Source organism: Periophthalmus magnuspinnatus, chromosome 9, assembly GCF_009829125.3.
Source record: "Periophthalmus magnuspinnatus isolate fPerMag1 chromosome 9, fPerMag1.2.pri, whole genome shotgun sequence".
Taxonomy (NCBI): domain Eukaryota; kingdom Metazoa; phylum Chordata; class Actinopteri; order Gobiiformes; family Gobiidae; genus Periophthalmus; species Periophthalmus magnuspinnatus.
Window position 1 is genome coordinate 31896404 of NC_047134.1, and position 24479 is coordinate 31920882.

The 24479-nt window shown below is 40.7% G+C and overlaps 1 protein-coding gene across 1 annotated transcript in view; it reads left to right on the forward strand.

Annotated features, from left to right (window-relative positions):
- zmat4a (zinc finger, matrin-type 4a) overlaps positions 1-24479 on the forward strand; it is a 239555-nt gene that overhangs the window by 124984 nt on the left and 90092 nt on the right. The window contains exon 4 of the mRNA XM_033972605.2: positions 1592-1748. Coding sequence (XP_033828496.2) covers positions 1592-1748 — 157 coding nt within the window. The remainder of the gene's footprint in view (positions 1-1591; positions 1749-24479) is intronic.

The following is a 24479-nucleotide window of genomic DNA, read 5'->3' on the forward strand; positions in this document are numbered from 1 at the left end:
TCGCCCGCCTGCCTCGCGTTGCCCTATATTTAAATATAATGAGATTTGGGTGCGCTTTAAACAGATGGAGTCAGTCTACCATTCTTTACTGTGGCCTCTGCGTCACCTTTTCGTGCACAGTCAATCGCGTTCACCATTCTAACCCTGCGGGCCCACTGCAGAGGTGGGAGTTAGTCATGTGTTGTAGCTCCAGATGTTTCAGCTCTCTATCGGCCTTAACTAGGGTCTGGTGGTACCACACGAAGGACAATTTTGCACTTTGATTTCAAGTTAATGTCGTTTCCAAACTAAGTTAAGTGAAGTTGGTTTGCAAAGTTCTGGTTTAAGCACAGTTTTGGTTTTGTCTGGTTGTTGTCCTTGTGAAGTCGTGGTTTGGATTATGTTTGGGTTTATGAGTTTCATTTTTGTCAGCCATTATTTGGTCCTGGTTGATATCCTTGTAAACGCCTACTCCTATTTGTTATTCTGTAAAACAATACAATAATAATAATAATAATATTCATCAAATCCATAGAGACTGTCTCTTCATGGAAAACCAGTTATTTCTATCATGCATTTGTGCTTGGACTGCCAACTAACTTTGTATAAACAGCCACGTTTCAACCTGTTTTAACCCAGACCGGTGCCCAGGGCGGGTCAGAGGAAGCGTTTGGGCATGGGTTGGGTTATTGGTGTCCAGGGCATGGATCTGTTCTAAAATCTGGATAGGGTATCACTAGCTTAGACCTGTCCACTGGTGCTGCGGTGAAAAAAATCCTCTCCAGAAAACATTTTTCCCATAGACCACAATGTAAGCACAAACTGGTGTTCAGCTCACGGGCACCTACAGCTTTCACAAAGGTTGGAGTTTGTAGTGATTGAGTTGGAGAAAAGCACTGCTGCACATGTTAAAGCTAAACTGGTGCCACGCGACACTGAGCTAATCCCATTGAAGCGAAATGGAGGCCCAGGGCTTGGTCCAAAGACACATAAGCAACTGACATCACCAAAACATAACACATTGTAACCTGGATAAATACATCTAAACGCCTGCATGGTGTACAGCTAATTGGTTTAACATATTGACCCAGAAGTCATATGCTACCAGTAAGTTCAAGGCAAGCTTTTCGGATGTTTGCTGACTCTGGACATTTGAAATAAGCCACAAACTGTTTGCGACTTGCATGTCACATCTGTACGCACATACAATGTACATTTTTATTAACTTGGACTGCAAATATTACCATCAGCTGGCCATTTGTTTTATCATTGCTTTATGTTGTCTGTCCAAATCTAAGCTAATGTTTCTGTCACTCATTCCCAACTTTATAACTAATTTGTTGGCATTGTTACCTCGCTATTACCCACATTGTACAATTAACTTGGCACTGATACGACAACAGGCTTTCTTCATAAATCAAATGTAAATAGTACCTAACAGTGAGGACCCTGTTGTGAACCAATGGAAAAAAAAGCTGCAGAATATTTTTACATCTCGTACTTCAAAAGCCAAATATTTTCTGATCTTGAACCAAATATCCTCCATCACCATTTGGTCTTGAGCTTGTAAAGAGACACATTCCTGACGCACGTGTGACGCTTTGTCTCCCAGGGCAGCGACGACGGCGACGTGGACAAGAACAAGTGCTGTACCCTGTGTAACATGTCCTTCACATCCGCCGTAGTGGCTCAGTCGCACTACCAAGGCAAGATCCACGCTAAGAGGCTAAAGCTGTTACTTGGAGAGCAGCCCGCCATCACCAACAAAGGTAAGAGCTCGGCCTTATGGGAAATGGAGTACAGTCATGGTGAGCAGGTTCTTTATGTTGGATTACAGGGGTTTGGACCTCAAATCTGGTGTCTGAAAAATAAAGGCTCTGTTGAATTTTGGAGAATTTTTGAGTTTGGACGAATGACTAATATTTGTGTCTGGTAGGTCGAAGCGTCTTAACGGTTGCTTTGACCTTGCGAGAAGAGAGAATAGACTTTATCGCTGCTAAAATGTGTTTTAGTTTGTTTAGTTGGCTTCATCTTTGGCTCCGCTCAAACCACAATACTCCTCTATGATTGGTCTGAACCACTGGTGGCTGTTCAGTCACCGATGTCACTGAGCAAGACACTTCACCAATGTTGCCCTTGAATGATTTTTGTGTGTTTTTCACATAGGCCAGTTGCTCAAATCAACTGTTCCTGTGCTATAAAAAGTGTTCAAATGCTAAATAACAATAATAATATGAATTTCTTATATTCCATAGGGCATTTTACTTGGATTATTGCTAACACATAACACATTTAGATCATCATATTAGCTTTTATTGTTTTGAAAATTCTGTGTTCATTGAAAACGACGTATTAACATATTTTACAACGTTCTCTTTCCCTCCCTTTGCTCCCTGTGTTAAGTCACTCCCCCTTCAGAGCTCTATCACAACACAATGAACTTGCATGTCCCTAATGAAACTACAGCACATCAGATTTGTCAAGTGTGTACAGTTTTGTGTCATGTTTAATGAATTCAGGTGGGAGCATGGGTGAAGTGGCTTGTGGGCCCAGCTTGGGAGAGAATCTTACAGCTAATAATAATAATAATAATAATAATAACAATAATACATATTTTTCTTAATGCTGTAAAATGTGCCCAGACATAATTTTTTTTTTTTTTTTTTTTTTTTTTTAATCGTCATTTTGCAAACACTCACTCAAACATACTAAACACAAGACACTGCACAAAGAATACAATTAAAAAGAGCACATAGCCAACCATAAGGAAGGTTCAAGTAGGGCCAGGGAGAGATCTCTAATTTACTCAAACATGCAGGGATGACGTCTAAACCTCTTCAGGCATGTTTTTGATGAGAGAACAATGTTATATATAGAAAACTCCAAAAAATGTGTCCTGTATTTTAACATGGCGCTCAGGAGAAAGTTTGACTACTTTCGTTGCGCTCTCCCTGTATAAATAAAGATACATGAAATAAAAGAGTGTGACAAAGACAGAAATAGAAAAGAGGGAGCAAGACTAAGGGGAGTAAGAGTGTGATGAGGGGTGTCTGACATGTACAGTAAGTAGAACGGAATATGGAATAATTGTCCAAAGACTTTATCTGGGCTGGTTTTGTTTTAGAAAAAAGTCTAAAACATGTCCACACTGTTTAGCCTGATACTATTTGGGACCTAATTATCTACGACCTCCTGTCTCCTCGCTCTCCTTTCTATCCTCTCCCCTCTTTCTCTTTTCCACCACTCTATTCTTTTTTTCTTCTCTCGTTTCACTCTCTTCTCTGTCAATCTCTCTGCATACATCTACTTTCTCTCCTCTTTCCATTTTCTATTCTCCCTCTCCCTTTCTCTCCTCCTCGCTCTCTTTTCTTGGTTTGTCTCTCCATTCTTTCTCTATTCTCTCATTTGTATGTCCACTCTCCTCTCCATCTGTATCTCTCTCTCTCTCCATCCCACTCTCCAGCTATCTCTTCGTCTCCTCCTCTGTACCTTCCACTGTCTCTTTATCTCTCCCTGTCCTCTCTCTCTTCCCATAACTGTTTTCCTCTGCTCTCTCTTTCGCTCCTCTTTCTTTCTTTTTGGTCTATAGCAGCAGGAGTCTGGGCAGAAGAGGTGATGGGCAGATGTTTGGCTAAACACAAGCTGCTTTGGTGCAATATAATGAGCCGGGGTCACTCGAGGAAAGAGGACTCGTTTGTTTACAACACTGTGGCCTAATTTGAATTTACATCATTTTGATAGTTCATGTTCATGTACTAGAATGAACTGATATCTCTTATATAAAACAAGAAAAAAAGGGAAATACACAGTCCAAGTACTTAAAAAGCTTGAAAAAATGACATAAAACAGTAAATTTCGGAATATAAACTGCTACTTTTCCCGCGCTTTGAAACTTGCAACGGTGCGGCTTAAAGATTTTTACTGTCTAACGGCCACCGGGGGGCGCTCTCCAACAGTAAACACAAAAGTGAGACATGTAAGGAAAGATTATGCGCAGAAGAATACGCCAGTTTTGATTTTGAACTATCATTTTGAGCATCGTGCGCACACCCTCGTCATGGAAAACACACGAGGAAATCTATGATGCAGCTTTTACGTTAAAGGCAATGGATCTGGCCTCAAAGAAGGAAATAGAGCCACTGCACGTAAGCTCGGCATCGATGAATCAATGGTGCGATTTTGGAGGCAGCAGCGGGAAGGATTTCGTCAGTGTAAAAAAAAAAGACAAAAGCTTTCAGAGGAAATAAAAGCAGGTGGCTCGTGTTGGTGCTTTTTGTCAGTGCACCGTCTTTTTTTGTAAATATCTCATGTTCCAACCTGAAAACCTGCGACTTATATTCAGGTGTGGCTTATATATGTAAACAATAGATTTTCTTTTAAAATTTAGCTAGTGCTGCTTATATTTAGGTGCACTCTATAGTCCGGAATTTACAGTCTGTGTCAGATTACCACATTCTACGTCAGAAATTTGGGTGTATTTTTTGTGTGTGTGTGTGTTTTTTTTACAAAGCTAACAATTTAGATATAGAGTTACTTTTTCCAAATAAGCTGCCACATATACCACCTTTAAACGTCCCGTACCCCGTTTGTTCCCACGTATTTGTGCATATGTCTTGCCTTGGTATAGATACATTGTATAAGCAGCTCTAGAGGTCAAAATAAGTCTGTTGTGTGCTGTCTGCATCTAATTGTGAAGTGTTTTTGTTTGGTTTTTTTAAAATTGTTTTATTGTATATAGTCAGGAAGTGCACGATTGGCCTGCTAAGTGTTATTTTGATTTATTTTTTTGATCATTTTTGCTTTACTGTCAAGGCAAAACTCCGCTCTGGTCATTGAGTTGTGAAAAGCACTTATAAACTCATCACTGTGAATAATTCGGATGCTCAGAATGCATAAGGTACGTGCGGAATAACTTTGGACCACTGCAAACACGCGGTTATTTTGTAGATTTTAGCTTCTCCATCGCTCCATCTAAAGTTTGAAGTCTTTTTAGTCAAGCTCGTTGGGTTTTTTTTGCTGCTGCTCAAGAGTTTGTGACAGAGACGGACAGGATCATTACTGCTCCATCTGTGGCACTCGCAAAGAAGAGTCTCCACCGAATCAGGCCCAGCCACATAAGTCAGAGAGCGAAAAGTCTATTAACCCATCTTCATTAAAACAGGACATCAGTTTATTTTAGGGCTAGGAGTGTCCAAGTCCGTTATCATTTGGTACAAGAAACAAAACATGGCTCTAAACACTGGTGTTATTTTAAATTCCATAAATAGAAAAACATCAAATCTAATGTATGTCGCACTTGAAACGAGAGCCTGGTCTTCTCTCTCCCTCTTCCTTCCCCCCTCTCCCTCTCTCCTTTCTCTCTCTCCCTCTCTCTGTCCCTCTCCCTTCCCCTCTCTCTCTCCCTCTCCCTGCCTCCATCTCTAGGTGTCCTCTCTTTATTCTCCTTCTCTCTTTCTCCCCCTCTCTTTCTCTTTCCCGTTCCCTTCCTTTTCCCTCTTTCCTTTCTTTCTCTCTTCCCCTTCCTTCCCCAATCTCCCTTCCTTTCTCTCTGTCCCTCTTCCCTCCCCCCCTCTCTCTCTCTGTCCCTCTCCCTTCCCCTCTCTCTCTCCCTCTCCCTGCCTCCATCTCTAGGTGTCCTCTGTTTATTCTCCTACTCTCTTTCTCCCCCTCTCTTTCTCTTTCCCGTTCCCTTCCTTTTCCCTCTTTCCTTTCTTTCTCTCTTCCCCTTCCTTCCCCAATCTCCTTCCTTCCTTTTCTCTCTCTCCCCCTTCCTTCCCTTTCTCTCTCTCTGTTTATTTTAGGGCTAGGAGTGTCCAAGTCCGTTATCATTTGGTACAAGAAACAAAACATGGCTCTAAACACTGATATTATTTTAAATTCCATAAATAGAAAAACATAAAATCTAATGTATGTCGCACTTGAAACGAGAGCCGGGTCTTCCTATTCTTCCTATTCGCTGATTATCCAAGTTCTGTTGGGCCCTGCATCCTAAGATTCCAGATTAATCATGTCCGTTATGACAAAAGTGGACCTGGTCAGGGTAAATATGACTTTCTGATTAAATGTGTTTGTAGAATAGGCCTGAACCCCTCCATCCCCTCCATCCTCTCCATCCTCTCATCCCCTCCATCCTCTCCATCCTCTCCATCCTCTCCATCCTCTCCATCCTCTCCATCCCCTCCATCCCCTCCATCCTCTCCATCCTCTCCATCCTCTCCATCCTCTCCATCTTCACCCTCCTCCCATCCCTCGCTCATAAACACATCTCAGCACGAGGACACCAGGACAGCGTGGCGTAAGTTTACTACACGTTTATCTTTGCCTCGACTTTCAGACATTTTGGAAAAACGTGGTTGTTGAGAAATATGAACTATGGAAATTGGTGTAATAAATGCAGAGATCAGTATGGATTGTCTTCTTTCTCTCCTCTCTCGCTCCTCCTCTCTTTCTCTCCATCACTCTTACTTCCTCTTTCTCGCTTTTCTTGCTCGTTCTTTCTTCTCTCTTCATTCACCTTCACCACGTGGAACTGTGGATGGGAAAAAAAGAAAAAAAAACATGTAAATTGGCGTGATGTGAGCTAAAGAGCGATCTCATTATGGACGCTCCTGCTTTAGGACATATGTTTAATGAGGACTTTTATTTCACTCTTTATTCTTCACCTTCCTCTCTCTTTCTCTCCTATCATCTCATCTCCTCTCCTTCTCTGATTCTCTCTATTTCACCTTTTCTTTCTCCTCTCTCTCTCCCTCCTCTCTTCCTCTCTCCCTGCTCACTTTCTCCATGCCTCTTTTTTCTACCCTCTCTCTCTGCCCCTTTCCTTTCTGTCCCTCCTCTTTTCTCTCCCTCTTCCTGTGCCCCTCTGTAGTCATCCTCTCTTTACTGTCCCTCTCTCTCCTAACGTTTTTCTCTATCGTTTTTTTCTCTCTCCTTTCTCTCTCTCCCTTGTCCATCCCCCTCTCCTTTCTCCCTCTTTCCCTCTCCCCCCCTCTCTCCCTTGTCCTTCCCCCTCTCCTTTCTCCCTCTCTATGTCCCTCCTCCTTCCCCCTGTCTCTCTCTCCCTCTCCCTGCCTCCCTCTCTAGGTCTCCTCCCTTTATTCTCCGTCTCTCTTTCTCCCCCATTTCTCTTTCCCTTTGCCTTCCTTTTCCCTCTTTCCCTCTCCCTCTTGCTTCCACCTTCTCCTCTCTCCTTTCTCCCATTCTCTCCCTTTTCCTTTCCCCTTCTCCCTCTCTCTCACTCTGTCCCTCTTCCTTCCCATCTCTCTCTCCCTCTTCCTGCCTCCCTCTCTAGCTCTGCTCTCTTTACTCTCCTCTTTCTCCCCCTCCCTGTCTTTCCCTGCTTTTCCTCTTCCTCCTTTCTTTCTCTCTAACCCTCCTCTCTTTACTCTCCCTCTTTCTCTCGTTCTCACTTATTTCTCGGTCCTCTCTCCCCTCCTTTACTCCCTCTCGCTCCCTCTCATCTTGCTTTCCCTCTCTCCCTTACCCCAGTCTGCCTCCCTCTGTCACCCTCCTCTGTTTACTCTCCTTCTCTCTTTCTGCCCTTCCCTCTGTTTCCGTGCCATCCTCCCTCTCTCCCTCTCTTTTCTTGTCCCCCTCTCTTTCTCTCTCTCTCTCTCTCTCTCTCCTGGGACATTTGTTGTACAGAAAACTGAGCGCTTCAGGGACAAATTGTGCTCAAACACACACACCCCACACACACACACACACACACAGCCCACCCACACACACCCACACACACACCCCACCCACACACACACCCCACACACACACACACACACCCCCACCCCACCCACGTACACACACACACCCACACACACACACACACACTCCCCCCCCCCCCCACACACACACCCACTCACACTGGACTCATTGTGCGACAGACTTCTTCTCTTTCACTTCACAATAATTCCCATAAATCACAAAGAAAAACTTATTGTGTTTCTTATAAATGACATCGTGCAAAATCCAATCAACTCGTTTCAGAAGAAATTGTTGTTGTTGTTGTTTTTTTTTGGCAAACCTTTGGACAAAATGCTGTTAAGATGTCGGTGTAACGGCCACTTTACTGTATTAACCGCCAACACGTAACATATTAGATCACCATGTTACCTTTTATTGTTTTGAAAATGATATCCCTTCACTCTCCGCGCTAAGTCACTCCTCCTTCAGAGCGCTATCACAACACAATCCGCCTGCATCCACTAATGAAACTACTTCACATTGCGTCAGGTTTGTGAAGTTGTAGTGTGTTGTTTTGTATCACGATTTTGTATATTTATGGAGGTAACTGTAAGAAGGATTCAAATAGGGCCTGGGAGAGATCGCTAGATTACTCAAACACATGCATGGATGACATTAAAAACGTCTTCAGGTGTGTTTTTGATGAGGGAACAAAGTTATAACCTGGTGGAAAGATTGTAGAACCTGATTTTAGCTTCTGCCAGGTTATGGTTTGACCCTCGGTGAGTAATAAAAACGAAAAAAGAAAACAAAAATTCACAAAAGAACAATAAAACACTCGTTAATCGTCCTCTGTGCACATGTCCGTGACCCATCTGGGCAAAGAGATCCCATCCAAACAGTAAAAACAGCTTTGTCATGAGTCTGAAATCTGTGGGCTGGGAACCTATCTCTCCCTTTCTATCCATCCATCCACCTCTCTCTTCCTCCCTCACCTTTCCTCTGTGTGTTTCTCTCCCTTTTCCCTATCTCTCCCTCCCTCCTGCTATCTCTTCATCTCCTCTCTTTCTGTCTCCCTCCCATTCTCTCTTTATCTCTCTTTCCTCTCCTCTATTTCTCTCTCTCTGCCCATCTCTTTCTCTCTCCCTCCCACTCTCCCTGTATTTCTTCCTCTCCTCTTTCTCTCACCCTCCCACTCCCTCTTTATCTCTATCACTCCTCCTCTTTCTCTCTCCCTCCCTTCCTCTCTCTCTCTTTCCCTCTCTCTCCTTTCTCTCTCCACCTCTTCTTTGCCTCCTCTCTCTCTGCCTCCCTCTGTCTTTGTGTGTGTCTCTCTCTCGCTCTCTCATGATCTCTTTCTCTCTCCCTCCCACTAGCTCTTCCTCTCCTCTCTTTCTCTCACCCTCCCACTCCCTCGTTATCTCTCCCACTCCTCTCTTTCTCTCTCTCTCCTTCCCTCTCTCTCTTTCTTTCTCTCTCCACCTCTTCTTTGCCTCCTCTCTCTCTGCCTCCCTCTTTGTCTTTGTGTGTGTCTCTCTCTCATGATCTCTTTCTCTCTCCCTCCCACTCTCCCCCACCATCTCTTCCTCTCCCCTCTTTCTCTCTCCCTCCCACTCCCTCTTTATCTCTCCCACTTCTCTCTCTCCCTCCCTCTCTCCTTCTTTCTCTCTACCTGTCCCTCTCTGTCCACCTCTCCTTTGCCTCCTCTCTCTCTACCTCCCTCTTTCTCTTTGTCGTGCGTCTCCCTCCACTCCCACAATCTTTCTCTCTCCCTCCCACTCTTCCTTTATCTCTCCCTCTGATCCTCTCTTTCGCTCACTCTCGCTCTACCTCCCTCTCCTCTTTCTCTCTCTCTCTCCTTCCCTCTCTCTCCTTCTTTCTCTCTCCACCTCTTCTTTGCCTCCTCTCTCTCTCTGCCTCCCTCTTTGTCTTTGTGTGTCTCTCTCTCTCATGATCTCGTTCTCTCTCCCCTCTTTCTCTCCCTCCCTCTCTCCTTCTTTCTCTCTACCTGTCCCTCTCTGTCCACCTCTCCTTTGCCTCCTCTCTCTACCTCCCTCTTTCTCTTTGTCCGTGCATCTCCCTCTCCCTCTCTCCCACAATCTCTTTCTCTCTCCCTCCTACTCTTCCTTTATCTCTCCCTCTGATCCTCTTTCGCTCTACCTCCCTCTCCTCTTTCTCTCTCTTCCTCCCTCTCTTTCTTTCTATCACTCTTACTCTGAGAACAGGAGACTTTCCACCGACTCAAATGAAACTTAAATGTAGATTTTGTCTAACGCAGGGCCGGTTCTAGCATCGTGGGGGCCCTCGGTCAAAATCATAGTTGGGGGCCCCTTTTTGGAGTCAAAAACATGTCAACTAATCTATCCCATTTCAGAGTTTGTTAGGATTAAAAGAATAAAAAAAAAGAGGTTCAGCAATGTCCATAGAACTGTCGATCTTTATATAGCAATGTTAGCTAATCCTGCTCACTTTTTCATGGAGATAGCAAAGAATATGTTAAGTATTTTGTGATTTTTTTCGTTTTTTAAATAACCAAATAATCTCTCTGTCCTCTGCATTTGACCCATCCTTCAATGCCACTGGACCACATCTCTATGATCTTATTGCTAGTCTTGTTAGGATTTGACCTGTTGCGTAATGTTCTGGGTCGATGGGGGGGAAAACCGGAGCGCCTGGAGGAAACCCACACGGACACAGAGAGAACATGCAAACTCCACACGGAAAGGCCCGGGGATCGAACCTGGAACCTTCTTCTTCATTCACCTCACAATGGTTAATATATTTTTCAAGAGGTGCGTGTTTTTTGGCACGAAATCAACAACAAAACACCAGGATAGCAATACTTTTTCCCGTTTTTCCTGCCTATTTATACCAATTAATCCCACTTCACTTCCACTTCTATTCTACTGTTCAATCACGTATTTCTCCCATACACTACTATTGAAAAAAACACTTCAATTCTAACTTTTCTATCCCTCAAAATTGCACAAATACTCTTACATCCTCTTCCGCTCTACCACAACAAACCCTCTGCAAATGTTCCAAAGTGTTCCGTGTGTGAATGTTAATCAGAATCGGGTTTTGTGAAAATGATCCGGGAGCTTTTGGCACATCTCCAAAGCCTAGCTCGTTCGGTTAGCTTCATGCTTGTCGCCTCCGTTAGCGTCTGCGCGTCTGATTCAGCACGTCTCATTTGGACGATGTGTTCGGAGAAGAAGAAATGTTCCGTTTATTCGTGACGACATCCACGGTGGGACATGAGAGAGGGGGGGGGGACTGGGGCGATTGAAATGTCGCCACCTGTTCTAAAAATGAGGGATGTTCATGACCGGTTTATTAGGGAACCATCGTTAATTCTCACCTGTTTGTTTAATTTAATACCAGATCACGCGAGAAAAAAGGGCTTTTGGCTGTTTTACATCACAAAAATGGAATATATTTCAAGGACAAGCTAAATTGGATACTTTGTTGCCATAATCATGATTTAATAACCTGGTAACAAACTTGTATACACACCTGCACCTGTGTTTAATGTTTTTCTACGGACTTTTATAATGATTTGTTTAGCTTTTGTATTGTATTTTGAATAGACCCATAAAAAGAGTTTAAATCAGCGGTGGCACCAGACATTTTTTGTTTAGAGGAGCTATGGGGGGGCTAAATTCTTAAACGGGGACGGTCACTTACCATGTTAATCCAGAGCACATGTGTCAAACTCAAGGCCCACGTGCTAAATGTGGCCCTCCATATCATTTTATGTGGCCCTCGACAGGGTAAATTAAAAGGTATGATGCTCTTAAAATGTCATTTTATCAGGAGACACGCAGTTACACAGACATTTTTTTTTTTACATCTTTGCAAATGCACATGTAATATTTGTAATTTAAAGAAGTAATGCAAACAGAAACAGTTAATTAACGATTTAAAAAAGTAGTTACATTTATTTTACATCTCGCCCTTTGACGGCAGCCATTTTGCCTCGGTGAAAATGTGTTTGACGCCCCTGATCTAGAGTTTTATATGGATGTTTTTTATATGGTACCTCCTCCATCTACCGTGTTAGCATCGCTGTTTTAAAAGTTTAAATGTAACTCGCCCCTGTTGTGATTTATAAAACCTAATATGGAATTTCTTTTTATCACATTCACTCATTTTGAACACTTTGTTGTTGCCGTATGAACATTTTTTGTCGAGATTGGATGTGCTATAAAAATGGGGCAAAATCTTTGGGGGAGCTATGGGGGAGCGTTGGTTCTTCTAGGGGAGGCTGGTTCCACCTCAGTCCCCCTCCTGGTGCCGCCCCTGGTCAAAGCTCATTGGGTTCCCCCGTGTAAATAAAGAGAAAAAGAAATTGCTTTTGGTGTTTCTTTGGTAAGTTAGCTGAACCGCGGGAATAATGGGTTTATCTCATAAATCCTTAGTGACACTGCAGTATTTATGGACTAATATTAATCTTGCATACTTCATTTAACTTTATCTCACACAAGTGAAGAAAACAGACTGCATTATTCAGCGCTTTGCCTGAGCTGAGAAACTGTCGATCTCAGCTCAAGCTAAGGTACGGCTAGTGACTTTACACCGTGACTATTTATTTAAAGGGCACATATTACACTATTTTCTGGTCTAAGTATAAACTATAAAGTTGTTTCCTCATCACAAACGTACCCGGAGTTGTGTTTTTTTTACGCATAGTTAGGCTGAGTTCTTCTCTCAAACAGAAAACACTCTGTTCCACCTTGTGATGTCACTTGGTAATACAGGAAGTGCTCCACGGTATTACAGCTTCACTACAACTTGAACGATTTCAGCCCTGGAAGTTCCTATCTCTTCTGAAATAAATGTAAAATGTCGCTGTTAACTTAAACTACCACGTCATGACATCACAAGGTGGACCAGAGCATTTTGAGCTTTGGAGATGTAGACCGGCGTGAATGAAACACAACGCAACTCCAGGTGTGTTTTTGAGGAGGTAGCAACGTTATAACACAGCTTAAACCTCACATGAGTGGATTTTGTGTAATATAAGACGTAGAAGTTATTAGACGTTATTCATGGTGCGTATATCTCCTTTCAGTCGCGTTGTGCGCATTTTAAAGACCTGTCATCGTCCCAAACACCGCATTAATATAATCAGTTGAAGCGCTCACTATTGTTGTACATACCTACTAAAATATATGTTAAAGCGGAACTATTATGCAAAATCGACTTTTCAGAACTTTGAAACACGTTAGTCGTTTCGTTTACCCCCTGAAGTTGTTTTTGAAGTGATTCGTGCGTGTCTTAGCGATGCAAACACGGTAGATGGAGGAGGTACGCTCGCATCCATATAAAAAACATCCATATAAAACTCTAGATCAGGGGCGTCAAACACATTTTCACCGAGGCAAAATGGCTGCCGTCAAAGGGCGAGATGTAAAATAAATGTAACTACTTTTTTAAATCGTTAATTAACTGTTTCTGTTTGCATTACTTCTTTAAATTACAAATATTACATGTGCATTTGCAAAGATGTAAAAAAAAAAAATGTCTGTGTAACTGCGTGTCTCCTGATAAAATGACATTTTAAGGGCATCATACCTTTTAATTTACCCTGTCGAGGGCCACATAAAATGATGTGGAGGGCCACATTTAGCCCGTGGGCCTTGAGTTTGACACATGTGCTCTGGATTAACATGGTAAGTGACCGTCCTCGTTGAAGAATTTAGCCCCCCCATAGCTCCTCTAAACAAAAAATGTCTGGTGCCACCGCTGATTTAAACTCTTTTTATGGGTCTATTCAAAATACAATACAAAAGCTAAACAAATCATTATAAAAGTTCGTTCTTCAGTTTTATTTTCTTACTCGACGGTACACGTAATATTCGGCGGCGTCGCGTAGTCATTTTGGTACAAACGAAAAAGGAAAATTTACAATAGAACACAAGTTAATTTATTTTTACAAGCAGTGCACAATGTTGTTTCATGTCCTGAGAAGAATAAAAACACTTCAGGTCTATCATGACCTTTTGAACTCTCGTAGGCCCAGATTATGTGTCTTTGTAAAATATCGGAAAAGCGTGCAGTATTGGCCGGCCAGGAGACTTGTCCGAGACCATATTTCTGTAATTGTTCCACACTGAGATGGGAGTATGAGACATTTCGGAAAAGGTCAGGCTGTATTATGTTGAACAATCACATTACAGCTCAATAATGGGAATCACAACAATGCAATAACTGTGTCGAAACTACCCTGGCCTTTCGGTCGAATACGCAGATGGAAGATGTCCCAGACGCTCCATTGTGAGGCAAAGGAAGACATATCGCGCTATATACTTATAATCTGACACCCACGTTATATTTTACACGTTTTAAATCACAATATTGATCTAAAACGACTTGATAAAAGAAACAAATCCGCTGAATTTCGTGTTACCCAATGGAAGCTGATAAACATCGTCACAACACAGAGCCGTGTAGCTGTTGGCAAGTAGCGGAATGTGTTTTTTAATTGACCAGATCGGAGAAATAACGTCTTGAATACAGAAGAATAAAGATCACTCAAACATCAAGTTGAGACACTAAATGAGAGGATTAAAAGCTCTAAAAAGTCGATTTTTTTGTATAATAGGTCCGCTTTAATTTACTCCAGATATTTTTCTCTGGCCAAACGCAGCGCCCGACTGAAATTCTCTGTGTGAATTGGGAATGCCATGAAAAAGTTATACTGTATAGGAAAGAATAGGAAATTTGAGTTATTGGAAAAAAAAAACCTTTAAACGTTCGGACATGCTTTTTCTAATTGGCGAATTCATTTGTCAATCATGCGTTTCTGACTTTTTGGAGATAAGATAATGTGTCTATTTAAACCCTGAGCCCAGATTATATGTCTAAATTATAGAAAAAGCGTGTAAACTTGGTTGGCCAGGCTAACGATGAAGCGTAGTAAGAAATGAAAACGTAGTAATAAAATCTCAAAAGCCACTGTACTCATTTTTTCCCCCGATGTTTTTGAACAAAATGCGTCTTCCCTCAGTAGAGATTTACTGAATAAGTCGCTCTTGAGATCAAAATAAGTCCGCTGCCTATCGTTTGCATCTAATTATAAAGCGTTTGTTTGATAATCAGGAAGTGCGTGTTAGCATGCTAGTTGTTGTTAGCATTACTATGATGTCAAAACTCCCGCTTTGGTCACTGAAAGTTGCGGAAAGTGCTTATAAACTCATCGTGGTGGATAAGTAGATCGCTTGGAATGCATAAGGTAAGGGAGGAATAACGTTGGACTACTGCAAACTAGTAGTAGTAGTAGTCGTCGTAGTAGTAATAGTGCAGGAAGAGCTGAACTGTATCTGAAGGAGCTGTGCAAGAAACACAAATGTTCAAATCATTTCGTATTGTCGACTTTTGTCACTTGTGGGAAGCGTAATCACATTTTTTTGTCAAATATATTACTCAAGTGGGAGTAGGTGTCTCTGAGAAGTACAGTTTTATTAAAAGATACTCGAATAAATAGGTTAGTAAATGTAGCTGAGCACTACCCACATCATTAAGTTTATTTGTTTTGAGAAATACAAAAATCACTGACATTCCAACGAATCAAATCCAACCATCTTCTGTTAAGCCACTTTCGACGAGACGCTTAGTTAAATATGTCAAATTATGAGGTCAGAGAGTTTTCCAATTTTCCGTCTACCACGAATGAACGAAGACTGGAGATTACAACGTTTATTTTGTTGTAGATTCTGAACTCTAACCCAAATTTATCACAAGCACGCTCGGGTTTACTATTTGAATAAGCTGATGAAATGGCCGACTTCACCTAAAAAACGCCTGAAGATTTCTGTTTTTTCTGCTCGATTTGATAAGAAAAGATTTTAATTTCCGCACAGACTAACAGGTCAATAACAAGCTCTGTTTTTCCATTCGAATGAGTTATGATTGACAGCTTATGAACGTTTTTTTTTTTTCTTTTTCATCTCTGTCGCTCTCACATCAAAACCTTGAGAATTCAAAAAGAGCGCAGGCGAAACCATTAGCGGTAATGTACACAGAGAGGGCTTTTGAAATGTAAAGGTTTCGCGCTAACAAGATTCAAGCTGGCAAGATAAACAGAAAGTAGCAAAACAGAGCTAATTACTGAACGCCGCGGAATGTTTGGAGACTGCAACCGAGTCAGAATTTGAATTAAAAAGTTGAATTGTTAATTAGTTTTTCTGAAGTGGCCTTTTAAAATTGACTCAAAAATTACGTGTTATTTTTGTGAAATTTTCTGAAAACCAAAATGTTTTTAAACGGGTGGTATTATGCGAAATCGGCTTTTTTTTTTTTAGCTTTCTACCGTGTTATAACGCCCGACTTGAGAGGTTGTAGCTGCGATCCATGCATGTCTGAGTAATTTAGCGATCTCTCCCACACGTATTCAAACCCTCCTTATGGTTAGCTGTCAGACTCTGTCCAATACTCCACCCGCGAGCCTACGTCACCCACGCTCCCGCTCGAAAATTCTCCGTAAATATACAATACAACTCGACAAACCCGATGCGGCGCGCTTTGGTTTAATTAGCGTAGCGCGTGCTGATTGTACTGTGATAGCGCTCATGAGGGGAAGTGGGAGCAAAAGGGAAGGGAGATTCAGAGCGTCAAAAACAAATGTGAAACTTAAAAAAAAAAACATGTTAATACAACTTTTTTGGCGAATATATAGCATTTTCTGTCCGGTGTGTTGTCACATAGTACTTGAAATTGCAGCGGCCACAGGAGGCAGAACGCACTCGGGTTTTGAACATAAAACTGCATCTGTACGTATAGTTAAAAGGACTAAGAATGGCAGACAATACTATTAAAACGTCGTACGCACAGTTTAATAGCGTGCTAACGGTGACGAGCCTGAGAGAGATCACAAGATTACTCAAACACGTGTAACACCTCTTCAGATATGTTTTTGAGGAGGGAATAACATAACACGGTAGAAAGCTCTAAAAAATCCTAAATAATACCCGCTTAAGCTTTCTGAAATATTGCCACGTAGAGCCCAGCAGGTTTGTAGGCGGAAAAAAAGTACAAAAAGCTGACGAGGCTGATGCTTCTGCTGCTGCGGTTGTCCTTCGTGAAATACTTTTGTAATGTAGAACTTATGTATTTCTAAATTGACTTTGAAATTTAGGCGTCCAACTCTTCGCTGTGCCTCGTGGGTACACAAAAGAAGACGTACACAGTGTATTATTGCAGTTGGCAGAGCGTTCATAATTTTACGGTTTGCTGTGTGATTTATGTTACGTGGCTCTGGGCGCGAGGTCACGCTGTGATGCAACTGGTTTGAAATAACATCCAATTCAATAAAAAATAAAAAAATTTAAAATAAAAATTTAAAAAAAACATACAAAGTGTTGCACAGGTTTCACAGTACATCCCGAATTTCATTAATAATGTTTAGTTTTTGGACACGCAAAGACATTTTTAAAAGCTCCAACAATCACCAATCACTCACTCGTACGTGTTTTGCCCAGGGACACAAGGGCAGCGTGCATTGGTCTAAACTGGAATTGAACTCCCGACCTTGTAGATATAGATCTAGTTGAAGATGGCTGCTACCTGATCCATCTTTAACTATTGGTATTTTTGCTGCGGCGGTCATTGCGGTCATAAGAGGAAGAAAATGGAAAATGGACGGTCGTTGCGGTCGTTGCGGTCGTTGCGTGGTTGGGGTTCTTGTTTGTGTTAATGTGCTTCCCGAGAAAAGTGGGTGATCCTACTAGGCCAAGTTATAGGTTATAGGTTTGTTTTAATGAATGAAATAAATATAAAAAGAAAGAAAAGGTCAAATCTCTCAGTACAAATGCATGTTATTTTTGAGTAATAAACGTGACGACTAGGACTCAGATCCCCCACCAGTTTCATACTGCGCCCCTAAATATTATGATGTAACAACACAGCATTTGGTAGCAATGTTTTATTATAGGTTATTCAAATCCCTGGGCAAGTCTGTTTGGCTTAAATTCTGGTAGAAGCAATCCTTAAAACGCGTCCCTTTCGTTCATATACAAACCCATGCACACTTTTCTAATCACATTCCCCATTTCCCCGTCCATCTGTCCTGCTTTTATAAAATTCTACTGGACTAACCCTTTGTATAGAGACTGCAGTGTCTGTCCGAGTCTGCAAATTCTGAATCATATTGTCGATTTCGGCCGATGCGTTGTGTGCCTGAGTGCTCCTAGTAGCACCGTGCCCTCATTTTAAAACCCAACCACATCTGCCTTACTCAGCCAAGCATTACGCCCGTGTGTCTGCCAGATACACTGCATTACTTATCAAATGTTCCATGTTAGTTGTCTCACTAGACAATGATGGACCAAAAATCGTAGCATGAAATTAGTTATAAATGTCTGAACCAAATATATTTTATAACTGGCTGCAGATGTGTCCAGGAATAACATCCATTTACAGATAGAGTTCGAGTCTGTAGGGCCAGAGTCCACTCGAGGGTCAGAGGGAGGCTTATCCACGGTAGAGTAGGGGTCATCCTAGCCAGGTATTGGGTCATCCAGCCAAGTGAGGGAAGGGGAAGATCCGTGTCCACACAACAGGTTCAGGGCACAGGAGGGGCATCTAGGGTCCAGTCATCACCGGGCCAGGCATCTGAAACAGTTGGCACTTCCCAGAGGACAAGGAACAACGTGTGAATAGCAATGAACAAGCTCCAGGTGAACTGAATAGTGAATGCTTTTGACAGAGAAAGTAGCAGGAAAGTCCAGCATTTTAAGAGCAGAGTGCTCTGTTTAGATGATATGGTGCAATAGCATCTGACAGACACGATGGGGCCATGCCCTTTATGGCTTTATTTGTCAGGAGGAGAACTTTCAATTTAATTCTAAACTCGACAGAATCCAGTGAAGGGACTCTAACTCTGGGGTGATGTATTCTCTTCTCTTAGTTCCTGTTAAGAGCCTGGCTGCTGCATTTTGAACCAGTTTAAAGCTTTCTGTAGGGTTTTTAGGGCACGCGGCTAGTGGGGAATTACAGTAATCTAGTCTTGATATATTCAGCATCACTTTTAGGCAAGATTTTCAGATTTTGCCGGTGTTACGCAGGTGGAAGAAGGCTGTTCTACAGACTTGGTTTACATGTGCTGTGAATGAGAGCTCTTGGTCAAATAGGACTCGGAGGTTTCTTACAGTAAAGATGGGGGCTACACTGACACTTTCCAGAGCGACTCTCTGGTCAGATAGAGTCTCACAGGCTTTTGGGGCCTAGAACAATGACCTCTGTTTTTTGGGGGTTAAGAAGAAGAATAATTAAACGTCATCCAGGTTTTTATGTCCTTCACACAGGCACTAAATCTATCTGCTCGGACTCGGACGGATCAGTCTGATCTGGTTTCATTGATAAGTGCAGCTGTGTGTCACCAGCAGAACAGTGGAAGTGAATGTTTTGAGCTTTCGTATGTCCATATACTAGTGTTCTCACGATGCTAAAATCTTAAACTACATTTTAATACTAAGAAATAGACTCGTTACTCACTACCAATTCTGATATCATGATAACATTAAAAACACTCTTTTATTAGACAATAAAATGTGATTTTCAACATTAAACCATAGTACTTTCATGTATATTCCCCTGTGGCCTTATATCTGTGTAATCCCTCAGTCGTCCAGGGAGTTTCTATAACGTCCATGGGCGTGTACTAGTCTATGTGTCTAATACTTGTTCTGATACAGCTCAAGATATTTTATTTTATTTTTTGTATCGATACCTACTCAAATAAGTATCTACTTTCAATACTAGTCATACTTATCGACTAGTGTCTGATTTTCGATACTTTTCTGACAACCCATATAGAGTGGTCTCTCGTTTATTGTGGGGGCCACCTTCCAAAAATAACCCGCAATAGGTGAAATCCGCAAAGTAGTAAGCTTTATTTTTTATAATTATATATATTTTAAGGCTGTAAAACCCCTCACCACACATTTTATACACTTTTCTCACACAGGCATTAACATTTTCTCACATTTGTCTTGTTTAAACTCTCTCAAAGTTCAAACCTTCACAGATTTAAATACAATAAGCCCAGTATTATAGAACAAAATGAAATACTACACTGTACTGTAAAATAAAAAATGACAGCTTTTAAATTTTAATGATCGACCACGAGGTTGGACACATAAGACATGATTAATAGTGACTGAAGCATGTTTCACAGTTCTTCATCCTGGTGCCGCTCCGCCGTAATAATGTTCTTTTTTCTGCAGTCACTGATCCACAAAGCAAAATCAGTCTCCATCCTTACGATCGTCTTGTTGCAGGAAGTTACAACCCTTTTGGCATCCTTGTTAAAACTTATTGCTGCTGTCATCCTTATGTTTTTTTCCTCCTTCTTTATGTGACGAACCGAAGATTCATATATTCCATAATGACGCCCTACAGCCACGTGAGTTCTGCCTTCACTCAGCGTGTCCAGAAGTCCAACTTTTTCTGCGATGGCCTTTTGGGTGCGGGCGTCTTTGTCGTAGCAGAACGTTTCATCGGCATTGTGGGTTTTGTCGGGGAGAAAACTTGCAAATGTACAGCACTTAAGAGTCACACTGCTAGCATTGAACATTTATGTACGTTAAGCTGAACACATCTGTACTGTACTGGGGAGGCTGCACATTTTTTAGCCAATCAGGAAGCAGAACACTGTGCGTTCATACACTGTAAAAAAAAATTTTTTTAAAAAGCATGAAAAATAGTACAAAAAAAAAAATAAAACAGCGAGACCGCAAATGGTGAACTACAATATACCACTGTACTGAGAATGACAAAAACTAGTGCGTCGTCTATGTACAGGGTAAAACACTAGCAGCCCATGTTCAGTTGTGATTGTAGTACCTTTTTTAAAACAGTAGGAGCACCGTCTACATACTGTCCCTTTAAAATGACCCATAATAATATTAATCCAAAAACTGTTTCCCTTCTGTTAGAAAGACTGGGGTGGCATTGGAGGATTTTTGAACCGAGTCGGGGTTTTTCAAATGTGTTTGGAGTGGATTTGGTTGTGGCTTAGAGGGATTCAAAACGAGTGCATTCGGTGAGTGTTGAATATTTTCATCTCACAGGGGCTTACGTTCATAATGTGTCCCAGAAAAGGCTTTAAAGTGCGGGGAGAGCGGAGTGTCATCCAGGCAGCAGGTGGAGGCAGCTCTTTCACAACAGCGCATTCAAAAATGAGATCCATGTACCGGGAGCATTGATACACTCGGGTCTCTCACAAGTGAAAGGAAAAAAAGAATGTTTTTCAGTCACCAAAAATAGCATATTTTAACGTGGTCTTCGGATGGACATTTGTCGTTTGAGTTCCATTAAAAAGGCCCATATTACGCTGTTTCCTCATCATAAACATACATAAACAAACATGTAGCTCTGGTTTGTTTCATTCACACGTTTACCACACAAACCCTACATATTTAGTTCTTCCATCAAACAGAAAACACTCTGTTCCACCTTGTGATGTCACGTGGTAATACAGGAAGTTGAACAGAGCATTTTGAGCCTTGCAGATGTAGACAGACTAATAATAAAACATAACTTTTCGTCTTAAAGCTCACAAGAGTCAGGACATATAATAGGCAACTGTCGTATTAAGGAGGCCACAGATTAGTCAAAACATTTCGTCTGTCAGCTGAATGAATGATGTTATACAAGGTGTGGGTATCTGAAAATGATACTTTAATCTATTTATTTGTGATCATTTGTAACACAATTTGTCTGGGTCTTGGGTCTGGGGGTCCTTCCCACAAAATGTTCAAATAACAGGTCACGTTTGCAAAATTTGTGGAGCATTATTGACCTTATTCCACCCCCTTTTGCCACTAAATACTGCTAAACCGTGCTTTCTTTGTGGTGGTGCTTTCGGTTAAGTGGGAATCCCTTTAATTTCAATGGAGAACTTGTGAAAAGTGTTGCAGTAAAAATACGATCTAAATTAAGTTGATTTGTATAAAGTGTTCTATGTTCATGTGACCAACAAGTCAACAGTGCACCGATTCTCTCCGGGAGGCTTTAAAACGGCTCTGGAGTCCCTATAGAACTTATTTGCTGTCAAGATCTGCAGCCCCTTGTAAAACAATACAACCCAAATTACGATGGCGGTGCCCACGGCAACTTCCAGAATAAGCTGAGTAAGGTTTTTATTTATCTGGATAAAGACTAAAAGCTCTTTTCCCTCTTGTGATTCGCCCCTTTTGATTTGGTACAGCTCTCTCATGAAAGCGCACGGTACTGACATTGTAAATCTTCTCTGTAAACACTCACACTGAACTTCTGGTCGCTTGGTGAAAGGATTGGTAACACTTTATAATAACTACACCTTAATTAGCCTTAATAAAGCATAAACAAAGACTTCATTCATACTGACATAATAGTTTATTTACAATGATTCAGGCTTTGTATCTACTCAATTAATACTGTAATTGGAACTTAACCTGCAGTGAACTGGCCTGTGCTGAATGTGGTTACTCATAATTATTTCATACATAATTACTCATTAATTAACCATTCGTATGTGTATTTAAGTATCAGGTTAAACAGGCTCATATTACACTATTTTCTGATCTATGTTACAGACCTGGAGCTGCGTTTTGTTTCTTTCACACATGTTTGGTGCTCCACTGTGTTTTTAAACTCCATACACCTTCACTAGAATGATCTTGATAATTTCACCCTTGGAACTGTCAGCTCCTGTCTCCACTAAACTAAAGGTAAAATGATTAGTAAACTATGGGAAAGATTTACTAATACTGCAGCGCAATGACAAAACTATTATGTTAGTTGTGTCTTTTTGACAGTGAAGACTAATTAAGCTTTATTAAGTATTTGTTACGGTTGGCCAAATTCCAGAGAAACAATAATTGAATTTTCACATTATTTAGGCTTGTGATAGTGATTAAGATCTGAATGAAGCCACTAGTTCATGATTCATTCAACCAGTCGCTAAAACTCTTTTGTAAACACATTTAAAGTGAAGACTATCTGGGTTTAATTAAGTATGTGTTAAGGTACTATACTAACCATTATCTAAGTGTGTCATGGGCCATTTTCCCTTGAAGTTTCACTTAAGCAGAGGTGGGAATCAACTCTACATAAAAAAAAAACACGGCAAGAAACATGGATACAACAAATGGTTCAGAACATTTGCAAACACAATTGAAATCTGTCCTGTTAGTAATTACAGGACAGACTCTGCTGAACACTTAATGGCATTCTGGTTGGGGAATTCTTTTCTTTTAAGGTTTCAAATAACTTTCTGATTAAAAAATAAAAATCATTCTAAAAAAAAAACAACAAAAACAACTATAAAGGTAGATTTGGGCATACGTTAAAGTTTAGAGTTGGTTTTTTTTGTGTTTTTTTTTCTTTTTTACCTTTTTAAATGTAACTTGAAAACATTAAAGGCACATTTATAGTTACACACATACTTTATACTTCCATACATATAGTTCTGTACAGTTACTTCAGATCATTCTTGGGCCTGTACGGGCAAGAAGACACTATAGACTTTATTCTGAAGATTTTTTTTTTTTTAAACTTTACACAGAGCACATTTTTAAATAATTAATACATTCTTCCATGATTTAGTTTTGAAGGGCATTAGCTTCTTTAAATCTTTCAAAGTTTTGACCTTTTGCAGGTGTAACTTTACTATGGATAGATTGCCTGGAGTGCAGTATGTTGCTATGGAGAAGAAAAAGGACATTTAAAAGCATCCAAGATATGTGGATATAATCACTGACAGAAATGACCATGGCTCAGATCTGTTTAAAATGGTTTAAACTGAGAGTAGGAGTGTGTTTACTTTTTGGAACTATGCACAAAATAAATAAAACATATAACAAAAATTACAATAATAATACAAAAAAAACTAACTGTGCTAAAAACTAAAACGATGCTAAATGTGTTTTTTGTGCACAAAGCTCTCACTCGTGTTACTTTCTCTGCGTCTGTGCTGATTCGTGTGTTGGTTCGGTGCTAATCAGAGTAAAAATGCATAAAAAATCAAAAGAAAAAGATTTAGTTTGGTGGAGACGTGTCTGAAACTCCTAATCCTCTGCCTCGACTCGACAGCCAAAAACTGGTGCCAAAGGAGATCTGGGTAAAACAAAGAATTAACATATTAAAGCAACATTTGACCTCTGACCTCTCCACCTTCAGTGACAGTGACTTGGCTTTTCTCTTCTTAATTTTCAGATCATGTTACCTCAGTGTCAGAAGTGTCATTTGCTTCATCAAAAACCTGACGGGAGCCGCTGGAGAAACAAATGAAAATGAATATTTATCACAGTCTCAGATGACTTTCAGATCAAACCAACTTTATTATTTCACAAAGACGTTTTTCATAATGATTCCAGTACAAGATGATTACCTGCTGCTAGTTATTCTTTTAAGAAGTCATTGTCCTTGGTCAGCTCCTTCATTTTCTCATTTTGAAAGTCTATTTTTACTTCTAATATTTTTAGTTTTTGTGATTTTGTTAACGATGCTGTTGGGGCCATGGACACACCTAAAACACACAAATAAATGAGGAAAAAAATGATTACGCTAGATTAAAACACTTAAGTGCAGTTTATTTCCAATCCCTGAGTAATTCATCTTTTCACTGTATTTTTATTTTTTATTTTTTTTACTGATAATACTATTTTTTTTTATTTTTTTTTAAGTAACAGCCTAATCCAGAAGTTGTCTCCATACACATGTACAGTCATTTAAATCATTGTTAAAACCATTGTTACCTATGAAAGGCTCATTCTACTATCAGACTTTTACTGGTTTATATGGGCAAGGAAAAGTTTATCATTTGAAATAATAAC